The sequence below is a fragment of the Dama dama genome, chromosome 23 (genome assembly GCF_033118175.1).
Source record: "Dama dama isolate Ldn47 chromosome 23, ASM3311817v1, whole genome shotgun sequence".
In the NCBI taxonomy this organism is placed as follows: domain Eukaryota; kingdom Metazoa; phylum Chordata; class Mammalia; order Artiodactyla; family Cervidae; genus Dama; species Dama dama.
Window position 1 is genome coordinate 4,381,522 of NC_083703.1, and position 18,173 is coordinate 4,399,694.

Below are 18,173 nucleotides of genomic sequence, written 5' to 3' on the forward strand. Positions count from 1 at the left end.
CCAAATCTAAAACTCTACAAACATAGAAAACAGTATGTTCTATGCAGTTAGCTTTTATGTTAATATTACAGGTTGTATCCTTCTGGAGACAGGTTGAATGTTCAAAGTCATCTTTAATATTTGAACAATTCTATAAACTTTTTGTATCCTTGATTTAAAAATCAGTGTCATTGCTATATATGAAATAGATAATCAGTAGGAACCTACTGTATAGCGCAGGAAACTCCACTTAATTCTCTGTAGTAACCTATATGGGAAAAGAATCTGAAAAAGAATATATATAAATACATAACTAAATCACTTTGCTGTACACCTGTGACTAACACAACAAAGATCAGCTATATTCTAATATAAAATAAAAAATATTTAAATAAAATAAAAATCATTATTGTCCTTTATTGCTGATAACATCCAAATGGAATGTGGGTCTATTTATTAACATGCTTTGTTCAGACTTAGAAGATAGCAAAGAATGTCAGTTTTGTCAAAACGAAAAATACGACTGTAAACTTTTTTCTAAGGAAAAATATCGTGCTTTGGGATTCCCCTTGGTTGCATTTTAAAGAATAGTAATAGATTTAACATCATCTAGAGTTGAAACTTATCAAAGTTATCCTTAAAGGGGTATAAAAGATTTTATCCCAAATTATGATTCTTTTGCGTCTAAAAACAAACCTACAGTTTTGGAGAAAGTGCTTTTATTTTCTGCTCATGTGAAGTGAGAGTCGCTCAGTAGTATCTGACTCTTTGTGACCCCATGAAGTATACAGTCCATGGAATTCTCCAGGACAGAATATTAGAGTGGGTAGCCTTTCCCTTCTCCAGAGGATCTTCCCAACCCAGGAATTCCCAACCCAGGTCTCCGCATTGCAGGCAGACTCTTTACCAACTGAGCTATCAGGGAAGCTGTATGTAATTTTCCTATCTACAATTATAGTCATTTTTTTTTTAAATGTTTTTTTGGAGAGATGGAGGTCTTTGACATAAGTTTCAGGAAAGTTATGGAATCCAGCCAGAGTGTGATTCTGTGACCATACCCAATGGGGATAAGGGGCAGACAGTGGTGAGAATCAATTTCAAGACACTTTAAGCACACAAAAAAGAAAACCTATACTCTTCGTCTGTCACCTTCTAACATCCCCTGCCCCATCCCAGCCTTAAGCAACCGCTAACCTACACTGTCACTACATTTTTGCCATTTCTGCACATTTCATGTAAATGGATTCATATAAGACGTGACCTTTTTATGGCTGTCTTCAACATTTGCAAGGTTCACCTATGTTGTACTGTGTATCAATACTTTATTTTCTCTACTTCTTTTTATTACTGAAATAATTTTATCACTTATTATTAATTTTCCATTGTGTGGATATACCTCATCTTGTATGTCCATTCATCTTATGCTGGAAATTTGAATTGTTCCATCTTTTGGTTGTTATGAATAATGCTACTGTGAACGTTCATGTGCAGGTTTTTGTGTGAGCATATATTTTCACTTTTCTTGGGTATACACACAAGAGAAGGCGCGCTGGGTCGTATGGTAACTCTGTGTAACTGATGAATTCTAGACTGTTTTCCATGGTGGCTACATGATTTTACATTCCCACCAGCAATGTTGGGTGGGGGCTCCAATTTCTCCATCTTCTCGTCCACATTAATTTTCTTTGTTTTTAATATTGCCCTCCTAGTATGTGTTCAGTTCGGTTCAGTTCAGTCGCTCAGTCCTGTCTGACTCTTTGTGACCCCGTGGGCTATAGCACGCCAGGCCTCCCAGTCCATCACCAACTCCTGGAGCTTACTCAAACTCATGTCCATCGAGTCGGTGATGCCATCCAACCATCTCATCCTCTGTCGTCCCCTTCTCCTCCCACCTACTGTGTGTAATGTTATCTTATTGTGATGCTGGCTTGAATTTCTCTCATGACAAATGATAAGAGCTTGCTGGCCATTTGTTTATCTTATTTGGAGAACTGTCTATTCAGATCCTTTACCCGTTTTTTTAACTGAGTTATTTGTTCTTCATTTATTTTAGATACAAGTCTCTTATCAGATAAATGATTTGTAAATATTTTCTCCCATTCTATGATTTGTCTGTTCACTTCCTTGATAATGTTCTTTGAGTGCAAAAATATGATGAAGTCAAGTATGTATTTTTTGTCTCTCACTGCTTGTACTTTTGAAGTTATGTCTAAGAATGCGTTGTCAGATTCTGACTCACAAAGGTTTACCCATATATTTTCTTCTAAGAGTTTTATAGTTGTAGCTTTTTACAATTAGGTATATGATCCATTTTGAGTTAATTTTTCTTTATGATGTGTAAGAAGGAAGTAAGTTTACTCTTTTGCATGTGGCTATTCAGTTGACCTAGCATCATTTGTTTAAAGACTATTCTTTCCCCCACTGCGTAGCCTTGGCATCCTTGTCAAAAGTCATTTGCATAGATATGAAATTATTTCTGAACTCCCAATTCTGTCTCATTGATTTATATGTTAATCTTTTTTTTCTAATACCAAGTTGCTTTGGCTACTGTTGCTTTTCGAAAGTTTTGGGATTAAGAAGTATGAGACCTGCAACTTAGTTCTTGTTTATTAAGATTGTGTTGAAAATTCTTGGTCTTTGAGTTTCCATGTGAATTTGAGGATCAGCTTGTCAATTTCTATAAAGAAACCAGATGGGATTTTGATAGAGGTTGTAGTGAATCTGTATAGCAATTTGAGAGTAGTGCCATCTTAGCAATATTAAGTCTTCTGATCCATAAATACAAGATATCTTTCCATTCATTTAGTTCTTTTAAAATTTTCTTCAGCAGTCTTTTTTGATTTTCAAAGTACATGTACTTATTTTTTTAAGTGTATTCCTAAGTATCTTATTCTTTTAGGTGCCATTCTAAATGCAATTATTTACTTAATTTTGTTTTTAGATTGTTCATTGCTTGGTGCATATAAATAAAATTGATTTTTATATGTTGATTTTGTATCCTAGAACTCATTTATTAATTCTAATAGCTTTTTAGTGTACTCTGTAGGATTTTCTATAAACTAGATCATGTTGTCTGCGAATAGAAATAGTTTTACTTCTTTCCAATCTAGATACCTTTTATTCCATCTTCTTGCCTAATTATCCTCACTAGAATTGGAGACCTCTAACTGAAACAACATTTCATTTGATTATGAAAATACGTAGCAATCCATAGTAATGTTAGTGGTACCTCTGACTCTGACACCAATATAAATCACAGGTATTTTTATATCTGATTATAATTGTTAGAGATCTCTCAATATAGTTATATGATTATTGGTACTTTGAAACTATGCTAATGATCAAACTTGCAATTAGATCCCGTAATTTAATGTATTATTAAAACAATAAAGATATTTTCCATATTTTGATAACTGTGAAAGTGAAAGTGAAGTCGCTCAGTCATATCTGACTCTTTGAGACCCCATGGACTGTAGTCTACCAGGCTTCTCTGTCCATGGGATTTTCCAGGATACTGGAGTGGGTTGCCATTGCCTTCTCCAGGAGATCTTCCCAACCCAGGGATTGAACCCAGGTCTCCCGCATTGTAGGCAGATACTACCATCTGAGCCACCAGGGAAGATGTATAATTGGTTTTTCATTGTTATTCTTTGCATTTTATTTTGTGCGTTTAAGAGCATCAACAAGTTCCAGAGAAGATGATAGTGTCAGGAAATCATAGATGTCCTGGAGCCTGGATCTAAAGAACGTTTCCTGTTCCCTGTTCCTTGTTGGGGTCATCCACAGGACAGGGTTGTTCTCTTCAATTCTTGGGATCCTCCACCTAAACGCCTATTTCCTAAGCTCGAAATGGGGATAAAGATGTATTCAGTGTGTTGAATAGTGATTTTCTGAGTCTTTATAAAGCAACTAGTAAACTCCTTCTATGCTTTTGTCCCACCAGGTACCTTCTAAAACCAGATTTCATGAGACGGCCCGATCGAACATTTGATCCCTTCTCTGAAACACCTGTTGATGGGGTTATTGCAGCCACTTGCTCTGTGCAGGTAAGTCTCCTGCTTTCCACAGAATAATATAAAAAGAGTGGATCCAGGTGGTCTTGGAAAAGCCTTAAAAAATTGCAATTAAAATATTTATTGTCAAGTTGCAAGATCTATGCATTGCTCTCAACTTTAACATTTTTTTTCTTGAGATGCATTTTTTTTCTACTAGTGAAATTATTAGCTACTTTTCATCAAAGACACCAGATCAAAAAGTACCCAGTGGAGAATGTGGAGCAATGGGAACTCTTGGCCATTGATGGTGGGAATGCAAAATCATACAACCACTTTGGAAAACAGTTGGGTGGTTTCTCCCAAAACTCAACATTGTCTTAACACGTGATCCAGCAGTTGTACTCCTTGGTATTTACTCAAACAAATTAGAAGCTCACGTCCACATGAAAACTTACACAGGGATATTTGCAGCAGCTTTATTCATGCTTGATAAAATTTTGAAAGCAACCAAGGTGCCACTTAGTGGGTGAATGGATAAAGAAGCAATGAATGGTATGTCCAGACAGTGGAATATTACTTAATTCTAATAAGAAATGAGCTATCAAGTCATGAAAAGACATGGATGAAACAAATTAACATTCAGTTCAGTTCAGTCACTCAGTCGTGTCTGACTCTTTGTGACCCCATGGGCTGCAGCACACCAGACCTCCCTGTCCATCACCAACTCCTAGAGTTGACCCAGCTCTTGTCCATTGAGTCAGTGATGTCATCCAACCATCTCATCCTCTGTCATCCCCTTCTCCTCCTGCCCTCAATATTTCCTAGCATCAGGGTCTTTTACAATGAGTCAGTTCTTCACATCAGGTGGCCAAAGTATTGGAGTTTCAGCTTCAACATCAGTCCTTCCAATGAACACTCAGGACAGATTTCCTTTAGGATGGACTGATTAGATCTTGTTGCAGTCCAAGGGACTCTCAAGAGTCTTCTCCAACAACACAGTTCAAAAGCATCAATTTTTCAGCACTCAGCTTTCTTCACAGTCCAACTCTCACATTCATACATGACTGCTGGAAAAACCATAGCTTTGACTAGACGGACCTTTGTTGGCAAAGTAATGTCTCTGCTTTTTAATATGCTGTCTAGGTTGGTCGTAACTTTTCTTCCAAGGAGTAAGTGTCTTTTAATTTCATGGCTGCAATCACCATCTGCAGTGATTATTTTTTAAAGTCTGCCGCTGTTTCCCTATCTATTTTCCATGAAGGGATGGGACTGGATGCCATGATCTTAGTTTTCTGAAAGTTTAGTTTTAAGTCAACTTTTTCACTGTCCTCTTTCACTCTCATCAAGAGTCTCTTTAGTTCTTCTTTGCTTTCTGCCATAAGGGTGGTGTCATCTGCATATCTGAGGTTATTGATATTTCTCCCAAAATCTTGATTCCGGCTTGTGCTTCATCCATCCAGTAAAATGAGCATTACTAAGTGAAAAAAACTAGTCTGAAAAAGTAGCATACTGTTTGATTCCAACTAAATGACATTCTGAAAAAAGACAAAACTATAAAGATGGTAAAAAAAAAGAAAAAGAAAAGACCAAGAATTATGGGGAGGGATTAACAGGCAAAGTACAAAGCATTTTGGGGCAGTGAAACCATTCTGTATGATTCTATGATAATAGATACATGTCGTTATATTTACATTTTTTTCCAAATCCATTAAATGTACACCAGAGTAAACTCTGAATGTAAACTATGGCTTTGGGTGATAATGAAGCATCAATATAGGTTCACTGATTGTAACAAATATGCTACTGAGATGTGAGGTAATCCATAGTGAGGGATATTGGGGATGAGGGGACAGAAGCACTATATTTTCTTATCAATTTTGCTGTAAACAGAAGCTGCTATAAAATATAAAGCATATTAATGAAAAGATACCTGCTATATGATTACATTGATACAGAACTCTAGAAAATGCAAACTAATATAAAGTAACAGAAAACAGATCAGTAGTTTCCTCTAGACAGAAAGAAGAAGGGATGGATTACAAAAGGGTGCAAAGGAGCTCTGGGAAGTGATGGAAATATTTGTTGCCTTAATATTGGTTTCAGTTTTATAGATGTGCTCATATGTCAGAACTGATTTCATTGTATACTCTGAACATGTACAATTCATTTAATGTCAGTTATACCTGAAAAAACTGTTTCATAATGATTAGCTATTAGATAATGTGAAAAAAACTTAATAATTAGCTATAATTATTTGGAAATAGGTGAAAAAAGTCTTTGCATAACTTTTAATAGATAGAAGAGGGAATTATACATGACTTATACAAAAAATAGTTCTCCACAGCATCTTAACCGAAGTGCCCACACCTGTGAAATGAAGCAGTGAATACTGTTTTTTTAATACTGGTCTTTAAAAAAAAATAACACTGTCCTCTCTGTCAATTGTCAGTATCAGTTTAGCATTTTAGTGTTACTTTTCTTTCTGTGTGTCTCTTTGTAAGACTTCTGAAAGAATTCAATAAAAGTGAATTTTGGAACTATGAAAGGATCTAAGGCATATTTGGATTGACCGCTTCAGTTTAGTAAGGAATGAATACATTATTTCCAGCGATAATCAAATTTCTGAAGATGAACAGAGACTCTCTCCCTGCCAGATTATTCTGTTACTGATGATTACACCAGCTTAACTTCTCTTCCCTCCCATTTCTCTTCTGCTCCAGGTCATATCAGGTCAGTTCTTATCAGATAAGAAAATTGGCACATATGTGGAAGTGGATATGTATGGGCTGCCCACGGACACTATCCGAAAGGAATTCCGCACTCGCATGGTGATGAACAATGGACTCAATCCAGTTTACAATGAAGAATCATTTGTGTTTCGGAAGGTAGAGTGTTTTCCATGTGTCAGACTTGCTACGCTAAGCTAGGGGCCACACGTTAGTCTAGAGAGGTTACACGATCTGCAGACAGTCATTTAACCCGACGCCTTCTTCCAGTGCAGATATTCTGCAGCTGTCACGCAATGATGGTTTCTGTCTGTCCCTGTCCTCTCGGCTCTCCTTCCTCCCAGGAGGAGCCCACCTTCCCCACTGGGTGCCCGAGCAGTGTTCTCAGAGGGAGCCCCCAAGTAGACACCATCACACGTGGGAGAGCTCCTCCCTGCCCTGGCCGCTAGCGCCCTGCAGTATTCCTTTGGCCAAGAGGATGGGTAGGATGTTGCGCCAATAAATGTCCTTCAGCGGGTCAGTTGGTATTGTCCTGTGCCTCCAGAAAGTGTGGTCTCCATTGCTACTCACAGCTTCTGTGTATATGTTATTGTTGTTTTTCGGTTTTTATCTTCATATTATACTTTGATCCTATGGGCTTCCCCAGTGACTCAATGGTAAAGAATCTGCCTGCAATGCAGGAGACACAGGTTCAATCCCTGGGTCAGGAAGATTCCCTGGAGGAGGGTATAGCAACCCGCTCCAGTATTCTTGCCAAGAACATCCCGTGGACAGAGGAGCCTGGCAGGTCACAGAGTCAACCACGGCTGAAGCGATTGAGCACACAGACAAATCAGCCATTCTCTATAATGATGCAGGTTTTAATCTGTAACCATTTTCTCCCATTTGTTTCTCTTTCATCCACGGAAGATGTATTGAAAAATCCATGCCCTGGCAGTCCTTTCTCAGAAATGCCTGTTTCTCTCTCACTTGTTCTGTTATCATGACCAGAGTGCTTTCTTGCTTCTTCTTTGGCGCAGGTTTTCCAAGTGTCTATTCCGTTTGTGTCTTACAACACAGATCATCACCTTTTTGTCTTAACAAAAATATGAATTATCAGCCTCAGAACTGGCTGACCGGTTTGCAGAACACATATTACAGAAGATCAATATAGGTCAATGAATCAAGCCATTTTGAGATGTAGGCTTTTCCGAGTATGTGAATCCCGTTATCCATGCAACACCCTCCCCCTACCCTTTCACCTTCTCTTCTACAGTCAGCGTGTAGTGTGAGTTGCACACAGCTGTGATGTGTCTTTTTCTCTTCCTGGGTTTCTTAGTGTGTTGCAGCTGGATCTGTTGTCACTATGCCCAGTGTTTTGCGCAAAAACAAATAACCCCTACCTACATTTCTGGAAATTCAGAAAGTTGATTTCAGGCTCTGTTTTTGATGCGTAGGGAAATAGACTTGCTTTTTGCACGCAAAATTTCTGGCCCCAGAAACAAGATGCTAATTTGGGATTCTTTCCTGCTCTTCTGAAGTTACATTGCCTTTCATTGATACCAAGTGCTTTAACTTTATTTTCTTTCTTGCTGTTACTGTTTTTGTTCTTTGCATGAATCTCACAGCCTAAGCCCCATTCACCAAATGAGGAACAACACAGTGACTAAAGTTGGTTTCACCTTTTCATCTTGATGAACTGGAACTAAAGTATAACCTCTAGGCATAAATAAGCAGCCAGTTCATTGCCTAGCTTTAGACATAGTGCTCAAATCAGCTAAGGTGTCTTAGCTGCTCATCGCCAATAAATAGAAATTCTTGATTAAAAACATCAGGTTTTCTTCTGTCATGTTGCTCTTCTATATCTAAATAGGGTTTCTGCTGTGTGAGCTCAGATGCTGTGTCCATGCATTCCGGTTGGGGATGGCAAGAGGAGATGTCTTGTGCCGTGTGTGCTCAGCCACTGAGTCGTGTCTGACTCTTTGTGACCCCCTGGTCTGTAGACTGCTGGGCTCCTCTGTCCATGGAATTTTCCAGGCAAGAATACTGGAGCAGGTTGCCATTTCCTTCTCCAGGGCATCTTTCTGACCCAAGGGTCAAACCCACGTCTCTTGAGTCTCCTGCATTGATAGGCAGATTCTTTACCACTATGCCACCTGGGAAGACTCGATGTCTTGGGTATATGTTAATGTTTCTAGCTGTCCCATCTTTATTTAATATCCCAAAATGTGTTAAAAACTGAGGAGCGCAAAGAAAAATAATACAAATTTATATATAAATTCTCTTTTATACATGAGGCATTTCTTCAAAGATACTTTCCATATTCTCAAAAACAGAGCTCGATGTCAGAAGCAGCCCAGTAGTAGACAGATCAAAGGATTTGAAATCAGGTAGCCCAGAATCTAGACCCAGCTGTCAGTGACCATCTTTGACATAAGGGAAAGTCACTTTTCCTCTCCAGGTCTCTTGTAGCTCACCCATTATGTAGGTGGGAATGGGGAAAGATGGCAAGGGTTGGATTACCCATCTTTTCTATCCATTCATTCCATCTGAAATTTTCAGGGAGTGACTTCTAGGAAATCTGTTCCCCTTGTCTTTCTCAATGTTGTGAGCACTGTAACTTATATAGTATGCTTTAGGAATGTAAGTCGACCATCAGCTTATTTGCACCATAAAGGAACCTTTCCGAGCAGTATGAGTATGGTCCAGATTCCTGGCGTTGTAATTCTTGGGAGCTGTGTTCCACAGATCAGTGCCAAGTGTCGTTGTGTGTCTGCAGGTGATCCTCCCTGACCTGGCTGTCTTGAGGATTGCCGTGTATGATGACAACAACAAGCTGATAGGCCAGAGGATTCTGCCCCTGGACGGCCTCCAAGCAGGCTATCGACACGTATCCCTCCGAAATGAGGGCAATAAACCTTTATCGCTGCCAACCATTTTCTGCAATATTGTCCTAAAAACATATGTGCCTGATGGATTCGGAGGTAAGTCAAACTTTTAGGTACAGAATATTTTTGTGTATATGTTTTTCCCCTAAATTTCAAGATTATAAGCTATTTCACCAATGGTTTAAAAAAAAAGTCTGTTCCCACCAATGCTGCCAACCCTGTGGGCTTAAAGAAATAAGGCATAAATAGTTACCTCAGGTTTCCTAGCAAGAAATGAAAAGGCAAGTCTAGATTACCTTTAAAGATCTTTATTTAAAAATACTGTCATTTTATGTTTTTTCAACTTTCACATATATGTTTCACATATATGTCTGTGAAGAATGCATTTCTACCATCATTCAAAGGGGGAAAGGCGTGAATAATATAGAGCCATAGACTTCAGTTGGTTTCATTAAAAGGTTTAAATTGAACTCCATTATCAACATTCCTGGACTTTCCCCCAAAATCTACAGGGGAGTTCAATTTCACAAAAAATTCCCAGTCATCAGCCCATGAAAGACCACCTTCGGTTATACCAAAGACATCAATGAAAGTGAAAGTGAAAATTGCTCAGTAATGTCTGACTCTTTGTGGCCCCATGGACTTCTCTATGTGACCCCATGGACCCCATGGAATTCTCCAGGCCAGAATACTAGAGTGGGTACCCTTTCCCTTCCCCAGGGGATCTTCCCAACCAGGGATCGAACCCAGGTCTCCCTCATTGCAGGCAGATTCTTTACCAGCTGAGCCCCCAGGGAAGCCCAAGAATACTGGAGTGCTTTAACTTTAAGATCCCTTCTCCGGCAGATCTTCCCAACCCAGGAATTGAACAGGGGTCTCCTGCAATACAGGCGGATTCTTTACCAACTGAACTATCAGGGAAGCCCAAAGTCATCAATGGGAGGAATCAAAAGTTGGACAAAGTCTTAAAGTGAAAATGAAAGTCACTCAGTCATGTCTGACTCTTTGCAACCCCATGGACAGTAGTCCATGGAATTCTCCAGGCAAGAATACTGGAGTGGGTAGCCTTTCCCTTCTCCAGGGGATTTTCCCAACCCAGAGACTGAACCCAGGTCTGCCACATTGCAGGTGGATTCTTTACCGGCTGAGCCACAAGGGAAGCCCAAAAATACTGGAGTGCTTTAAGATCCCTTCTCTAGCAGATCTTCCCAACCCAGGGATTGAACGCAGGTATCCCACATTGCAGGCAGATTCTTTACCAACTGAGCTCTCAGGGAAGCCCCAAGTCATAGGATTCTGGTAAACCCACATATTAACTTTTTATAACCCCCAACTGAGCCAAGAGCATTAAAGGAAAACAAAGATCCTCTATATTGTCAGAGTGCGTTGAATCATAAAGAAACAATAGTACAGCAAAGTATATCAAATTAACAAGGGTTCAAGTCCTGACTCTCCACTGATAGCCAGGTGACCTTGAGATAGTGTTATCACCTGTCCTCACCCCCCACCCCATAGTCTGGCCTGTAAAGGTACTAATACTGTTTCCCTCACAGCATCCTTGTGATGTGTGCTTATGTGTGTGCACAGCTGTGTGTGGCTCTAAATGCAACTCAGTTTCTGTACCATACTGGTTTGGGGAGCTTTGGGTTATTTTGTTTTGTGTTTTTAATAATGCAGTCTTCTGGAGGGCAGAGTTTCTACAACTAATATTCAGAATTAACAACCCAATTGTGGGTTCCAAAAGTAAAGTCAGCCATGAGGATTTTTCAATTGCAAAATTGAGAGTAAAGATTCCTTCCTCCTTCCCTTTGTCTTTTCTTTAAAAAGGAAGCCTATTACAGGTTATAACACAGAGTAACAGTTATGAGTACGTGGCAGAGGCTGGGATGGGGTGCTGTGGGCCGGGTGAGCAGGACAGAAAAGAGACATTCGTGGGTGTTGAGCAGCATGTGATGGCCATGGGGCATCAGCAGATGGATTCAGTCTTGTTCCACATATTTGCACTTAGAAAGCAGTGGTGCATAATACCTAGTACATTTTAAAAATAGTTATATAAATAAATGGAAGACTTAAAGGTTTTGCCTTTACACGTGTTACTTTTCAAATGAAACTCTAGTTCATTCTAGGGAAATGGGCTATTCGAATAAAATAGGGAAAGAGAACAGTTTTTTGAGCTCCTGCTTTGTGCCAAGTGCTTTACAAAAATGGAGTCCAGAAATGTGAAATTGTTTAGAATGGATGTGAGTATATGCAGGTGTGTCCATGTTTAGCATGTAGTTTATGGCTAGTGTCAATATTTATAAGTATTGATTCACATCTTTAAAAATAGTCTTGTAACTATTCTTTCCTAAGGTGTCATTGTAGTATTTCTCTCTAAAGATATTGAAATTTCTGTGCTACATTATCTTTGATGGAATTCTGCAGTTGATGTCTTAACCTCAGATTTGATGACAGATTCAAAGACTGTTTATTCAGAATTCTCTGGCCATTTCTCACATATGTGAAGAAACCAAGGACAGACATTCTGAGGGTTTATTTAAGGAACTTACCTGAAAATAAGAATATGAGAACTTTTTCCAAATTTTCAGTCTTCTTAACAGCCTCTTGATTCCCACAGTGTGTTTATATTTCATGTGCTTAACTAACCTCCCACATTCATGTCTGAACATTTATGTGCTGAACGAGCACGCCAGGCGGTCAGTAGACCCCCTGTTCCCTAGAACATTTTCAGTCTTTGCTGATTCTATAGGAAAAAGTTCAAAATGAAATTCTGCACCATTGCACTTCAGCAGTTTCTGGGGGAAAAAAAAGAAAGTGGTCGATAAATATCTCCAGATTTTTATGTAGCTACAGAAAGAAAATATGGATGCCTTCATTTATTCTACTAATGTGTTTAGCAGGTTTTACTCTGTAAAAAGCAATGTAGCTACATATCGGAAAAAAATTCTGATGACATAAAAAATTTTAAAAGGGTCATTCATCCAATGCCCAGAATGAACTCCGTTAACTTATAGGTCTCTACTTCCTATCTCATTATTCTCTTTACTTTTTAAAAATATTGGATCTTACTGTGGTGTCTCATTTACATTCATATTTAAGAGGGAATTTTTTTCATTATTTTTAGAGTATTTTCCCCATTTCTTGACATATTTTTATTGTCTGCTTGAGATTCCATTTTATGTATGCTATAATTTTTCATGTTATTAATGTATTGAAGTCAATTCTACTTTTCTTTCTTATGAACAATATTGCATCTAAGAACCCTAAATGTAAAACTTTGGGAATATTAGTGATTATTTCCTACAGATGAATTCTTTCAAATGGATTTGTTGCATCAAGAAGTGTATATGTATTTAAAGGTCTAGATTGTTGTTGTTTCTCAGGTACTAAATTGTGACGACTCTTTGTGACCCTATGGGTTGTAGCCTGCCAGGCTCCTCTGTCCTCCACCATCTCCCAGAGTTTGTTCAAATGCACATTAGTGATGTTATCTACCATCTTGTCCTCTGCCACCTGCTTCTCCTGTTGCCTTCCGTCTTTCCCAGCATCAAGGACTTTTCCAGCAAGTCAGCTCTATGCATCAGGTGGCCAAAGAATTGGAGCATCAGCTTTAGCATCTGTCCTTCCAATGAATATTCAGGGTTGATTTCCTTTAGGATTAACTGGTTTGATTTCCTTGCAGTTCAAGGGACTCTCAAGAATCATCTCCAGCACCATAATTTGAAACCATCAGTTCTTCAGCACTCAGCCTTCTTTATAGTCTGACTCATATCCATACATGTCTGCTGGTAAAACAATACTTTGATTATATGGACCTTTGTCAGCAAAGTGATGTCTGCTTTTTAATACTCTGTCCAGGTTTGTCATAGCTTTCCTTCCAAGAAGCAAGCAAGCATCTTTTAATTTCATGGCTACAGTCTGCAATGATTTTGGGGTTCAAGAAAATGAAATCTGTCACTGTTTCCACTTTTTCCCTATCTTTTTGCCATGAAGTGATGGGACTGGATGCCATGATCTTAGTTTTTTGAATGTTGAGTTTTAAGCCAGCTTTATTCCCCACTTCTTTCCCACTCATCAAGAGGCTCTTTAGTTCCTCTTTACTTTCTGCCATTAGAATGGTATCATCTGCATATCTGAGGTTGTTGATATGGCTCTTGGCAATCTTGATTCCAGTTTGTGATTCATCCAGCCTGGCATTTTGCATGATGTGCTCCGCATAGACATTAAGCAGGTAACAATATATAGCCTTGTCATACTCCTTTGCCAATTTTGAACCAGTCCATTATTCCATGTCTGGTTCTAACTGTTGCATCTTTACCTGCATACAGGTTTCTCAGAAGACAAGTAATGTGGTCTGATATTCCCATCTCTTTAAGCATTTTCCACAGTTTGTTGTAATCCACACAGTCAAAGGCTTTAGCATAGTCAATGAAGCAGAAGTAGACATTTTTCTGGAATTGCTTTGCTTTCTCTATGATCCAGTGAATGTTGGCAATTTGTATCTCTGGTTCTTCTTCCTCTTCTAAACTGTACATCTAGAAGTTCTCAGTCAACGTACTGTTGAAGCCTAGCTTGAAGGATTTTGAGCATAGTCTTACTAGCAAGTGAAATGCGTGCAGTTGTCCAGTAGTTTGAGCATTCTTTAGCATTACCCTTCTTTGTGATTGGAATGAAAACTGGCCTTTTCCAGTCCTTTGGCCACTGCTGAGTTTTCCAAATTTCCTGACATATTGAGTACAGGACTTTAACAGCATCATCTTTTAGGATTTGAAATAGCTCAGCTGGAATTCCATCACCTCCACTAGCTTTGTTCATACTAATAGTAATGCTTCCTAAGGCTCACTTGACTTCACACTCCAGGATGTCTGGCTCTAGGTGAGTGATCACACTATCATGGTTATCTAGGTCATTAAGACTTGTTTTGTATTGTCCTTCTGTGTATTCTTGCCACCTCTTCTTGATCTCTTCTGCTTCTGTTAGGTCCTTACCATTTCTGTCCTTTATCGTGCCTATCCTTGCTTGAAATATTCCCTCGGTATCTCTAATTTTCTTGAAGAGATCTCTAGTCTTTCCCATTCTATTTCTTTGCATTGTTCACTTAAAAAGACTTTCTTATCTCACCTTGCTATCTTCTGAAACTCTCCATTCAGATGGGTATATCTTCTTCCCCTTTCTCCCTTCCCTTTTGCTTCTCTTCTTTCCTCAGCTATTTGTAAAGCCTCCTCAGACAACCACTTTGCCTTCTTTCATTTCTTGTTCTCAGGGGTGGTATTGGCCAACACATCCTGTAGAATGTTACAAGCCTTGATCCATAGTTCTTCAGGCACTCTGTCTACCAAATCTAATCCCCTGAATCCATTCATTATCTCCACTATATAATCATATGGGATTTGATTTAGGTCATACCTGAGTGGCCAAGTGGTTTTCCCTATTTTCTTCAAATTAAGCTTGAATTTTGCAGTAAGGTGCACATGATCTGAGCCACAGTCAGTTCCAGATCTTGTTCTTACTGTATGTATAGAGCTTCTCCATCTTTGGCTGCAAAGAACATAATCAATCTGATTTTAGTACTGACCATCTGGTGATGTCCATGTGTAGAGTCTTCTCTGTGTTGTTGGAAAAAGTTGTTTGCTGTGACCAGCATGTTCTCTTGACAAAACTCTGTTAGCCTTTGCCCTGCTTCATTTTGTACCCCAAGGCCAGACTTGCCTGTTCTTCTGGGTATCTCTTGACTTCATGATTTTGCATTCCAGTCCCCTATGATGAAAAGGGCATCTTTTTGGGTGTTAGTTCTAGAAGGTATGTAGGTCTTTATAGAACTAGTCAACTTCAGCTTCTTCAGCATCAGTGGTGGGAGCATAGACTTGGATTACTGTGATGTTGAATGGTTTGCCTTGGAAAGGAACTGAGATCATTCTGTCATTTTTTAGTTTGCACCCAACTACTGCATTTCAGACTCTTTTGTTGACTGTGATGGCTACTCCATTTCCTCTAAGAGATTCTTGCCCACAGTAGTAGATATAATGGTCATCTGAATTAAATTCACCCATTCCAGTTGATTTTCGTTCACCAAGTCCTTAAGGTATCAATGTTCAATCTTGCCATGTCTTGCTTAACCATGTCCAATTTACCTTGATTCATGGACCTAACATTCCAGGTTCCTATGTAATATTGTTCTTCACAGCTTCAGACTTGACTTTTACCACCAGCCACATCCACAACTGAGCATTATTTCCACTTTGGCCCAGGCACTTCATTCTTTCTGGAGCTATTAGTAATAGCCTCTGCTCTTCCCCAGGAGCATATTGGACACCTTCTAACCTGGGGAACTCATCTTGCAGTGTCATGTCTTTTTGCCATTTTGTACTGTTCATGGAGTTCTCATGGCAAAAAGTCTAGAATGGGTTGCCATCTCCTCCCGTGGACCGCGATTTGTCAGAACTCTTCACCGTGACGCATCTAGCGCAGGTGCCCCTGAGTGACCTGGCTCGTAGCTTCCGTAAATTACACAAGCCCCTTTGCCACACCAGGCAGTGATCCATGAAAGGGATAGAAATGGCCCTCAACCCCAAAATAGCTGGTATTTTTAAAAAATACAAATGAGACTTCTGTTAAGACTAGAAGAAAGGAGCAAGCAAGAAAAGGCAGACTGATTTATTTTTAAAAAGACAGGTTCCAGAGCTAAGTATCTGGGAAATTTTAGCTCGCTCCTGTGGGTTTGTACAGTTATAACTTGGTGTGCATACACCCCTTCCCTGTTAGAGGTTCAGTGTGACTGGTCCCTAGACAAGCCTGTTCACACTCCGTCCTTGCTAATCCACAGTTAAAATTAGCTCTTGCTACACCGGTTTGCCCTATGGAGCACTGAGCTACACAGTGGGGTAGCCAGGCACAGCGTCCCCCCAATGTGTGGGATGATGCCCCGTGAAATGTCAGACTGGCACCGAAAGAAGATTCCAGGTTTACTTGAATATGCAACACTTTGACCGAGAACACGTAGCACTCTGGCCAAGAATATGCCAGATTTGTTTAACTGCTTCCTGAAATAATTTTTTTTTTCCAGGCTGAGGCAAGGAAAAAATGAATAACATTTTCAGAGTTATGCAAGGATATAGAAGTATGATATATTTGAGGCATGACTTCTTACTTTCTGGTTATACCTCATTTTAAATGTGATTATTAAAATCAGTTTCTTTGATAGGCAATATAAATCAAGTATATATTTGAATGTAAATAATATATGCATATATATTGCCTGTCAAAGAAGGAAACTGATTTTTATGTGCCTGTACATATGTGTGTATACAAAGTATATATTTAAAACTCAAACGTATATGTCTCTGATCAGAGGAAAAACTGAGATGCAATAGAAAAATAATCTAAAGGTGGGTGGGACAGGCGCTGGCTCCCTAATCCTGAGCCCTTTTGTCCTTGGTCGGATAATTTTGGCAAAGCTGTCCCAGATATGCAGTAGCCTTCTGCCACCTGCCACCACATGGCAAAATTATGTGTTACAGAAGTATCTAATTCACTATTCAAAACTTCCAGGAATGATCACCTGTTTCAAATAGCCGGCTAACCTAAGTCTGGCTCAAGCATTTAGCCCTTTTTCAGTCTCCTTTTTGTGTCTTGTGATTGAATTTCAACAAGCCTTATATACACTTTGTATAATTTTGTTGCCATTTGACCATGAACACTGTTGTGCTTAGTCATGCTCAGTGGTGTCCGACTCTTTGCGACCCCATGGACCTTAGCTTGCCAGGCTCCTCTGTCCATGGGATTCTCCAGGCAAGAATTCTGGAGTGGCTTGCCATGCCCTCCTCCAGGGGAACTTCCCAACCCAAGAATCGACCCAGGTCTCCCACTTTGTAGGCAGATTCTTTATTGTCTGAGCCACCAGGGAAACCAAAGAATACTATTAGACTGAATTTATTATTGAATTCTATTCTATTGCATGTTGTCAGTTTTTTAAATGAATGTGTAACTGCAAATAAGATATCCCATTAAAACTCCAATGATAAAGCAGAGTTTCAGGATCTGGAGATATAACTTCCCAGCAGTTTCTAAAAGTGTTAATACTGGTAATAGAAAATAGATTTAAGTAATGATATTCATCCAACTAGTGTATAAATCTGAAGCATCTTATTTTGTTGTGTAATTGAGGCTACCTCTACATAATCCTACAGCAGATGGTGGACCAGGGCCTCTCAGTCAGCTTGTCCATTAGTACAAAATGACATGCGACTTCATTTACAGGATGTTTTGTAGCTATATTTTATAAAATTCTAGGTCAGAATTATGTACAATCAGTCCTCCCGGCTGAGGTCAAGACATTACCACAGTAAACAGTAAGAATACCACAGAATTTAAGTTCACGTTCCCCAAGGTGGACTCATGGCCTGACCTGGGAATGTCCAGAGGCTGATGGGGTCTCCTTAACAATGATAAAGCTTTGTGAGCTTAAGCACACATGAAAGATGGATACCCAGGAATTTAAGTAGCAGAATTTTTATTTCTCAATCTCTTTGGTAAACAGATTTACCACAAACTGGTAGACTTGAAAGAATAGAAACTTATTCTCTCACAGTTCTGGAAGCTAGAAGTTT

At 39.2% G+C, this 18,173-nt stretch overlaps 1 protein-coding gene across 6 annotated transcripts in view; it reads left to right on the forward strand.

Annotated features, from left to right (window-relative positions):
• PLCB4 (phospholipase C beta 4) overlaps window positions 1-18,173 on the forward strand; it is a 454,299-nt gene that overhangs the window by 388,620 nt on the left and 47,506 nt on the right. For all 6 annotated transcript variants that reach the window (XM_061125931.1, XM_061125930.1, XM_061125929.1 and 3 more), the window contains 3 exons: window positions 3,923-4,025; window positions 6,695-6,859; window positions 9,459-9,663. In XM_061125931.1, coding sequence (XP_060981914.1) covers window positions 3,923-4,025; window positions 6,695-6,859; window positions 9,459-9,663 — 473 coding nt within the window. The remainder of the gene's footprint in view (window positions 1-3,922; window positions 4,026-6,694; window positions 6,860-9,458; window positions 9,664-18,173) is intronic.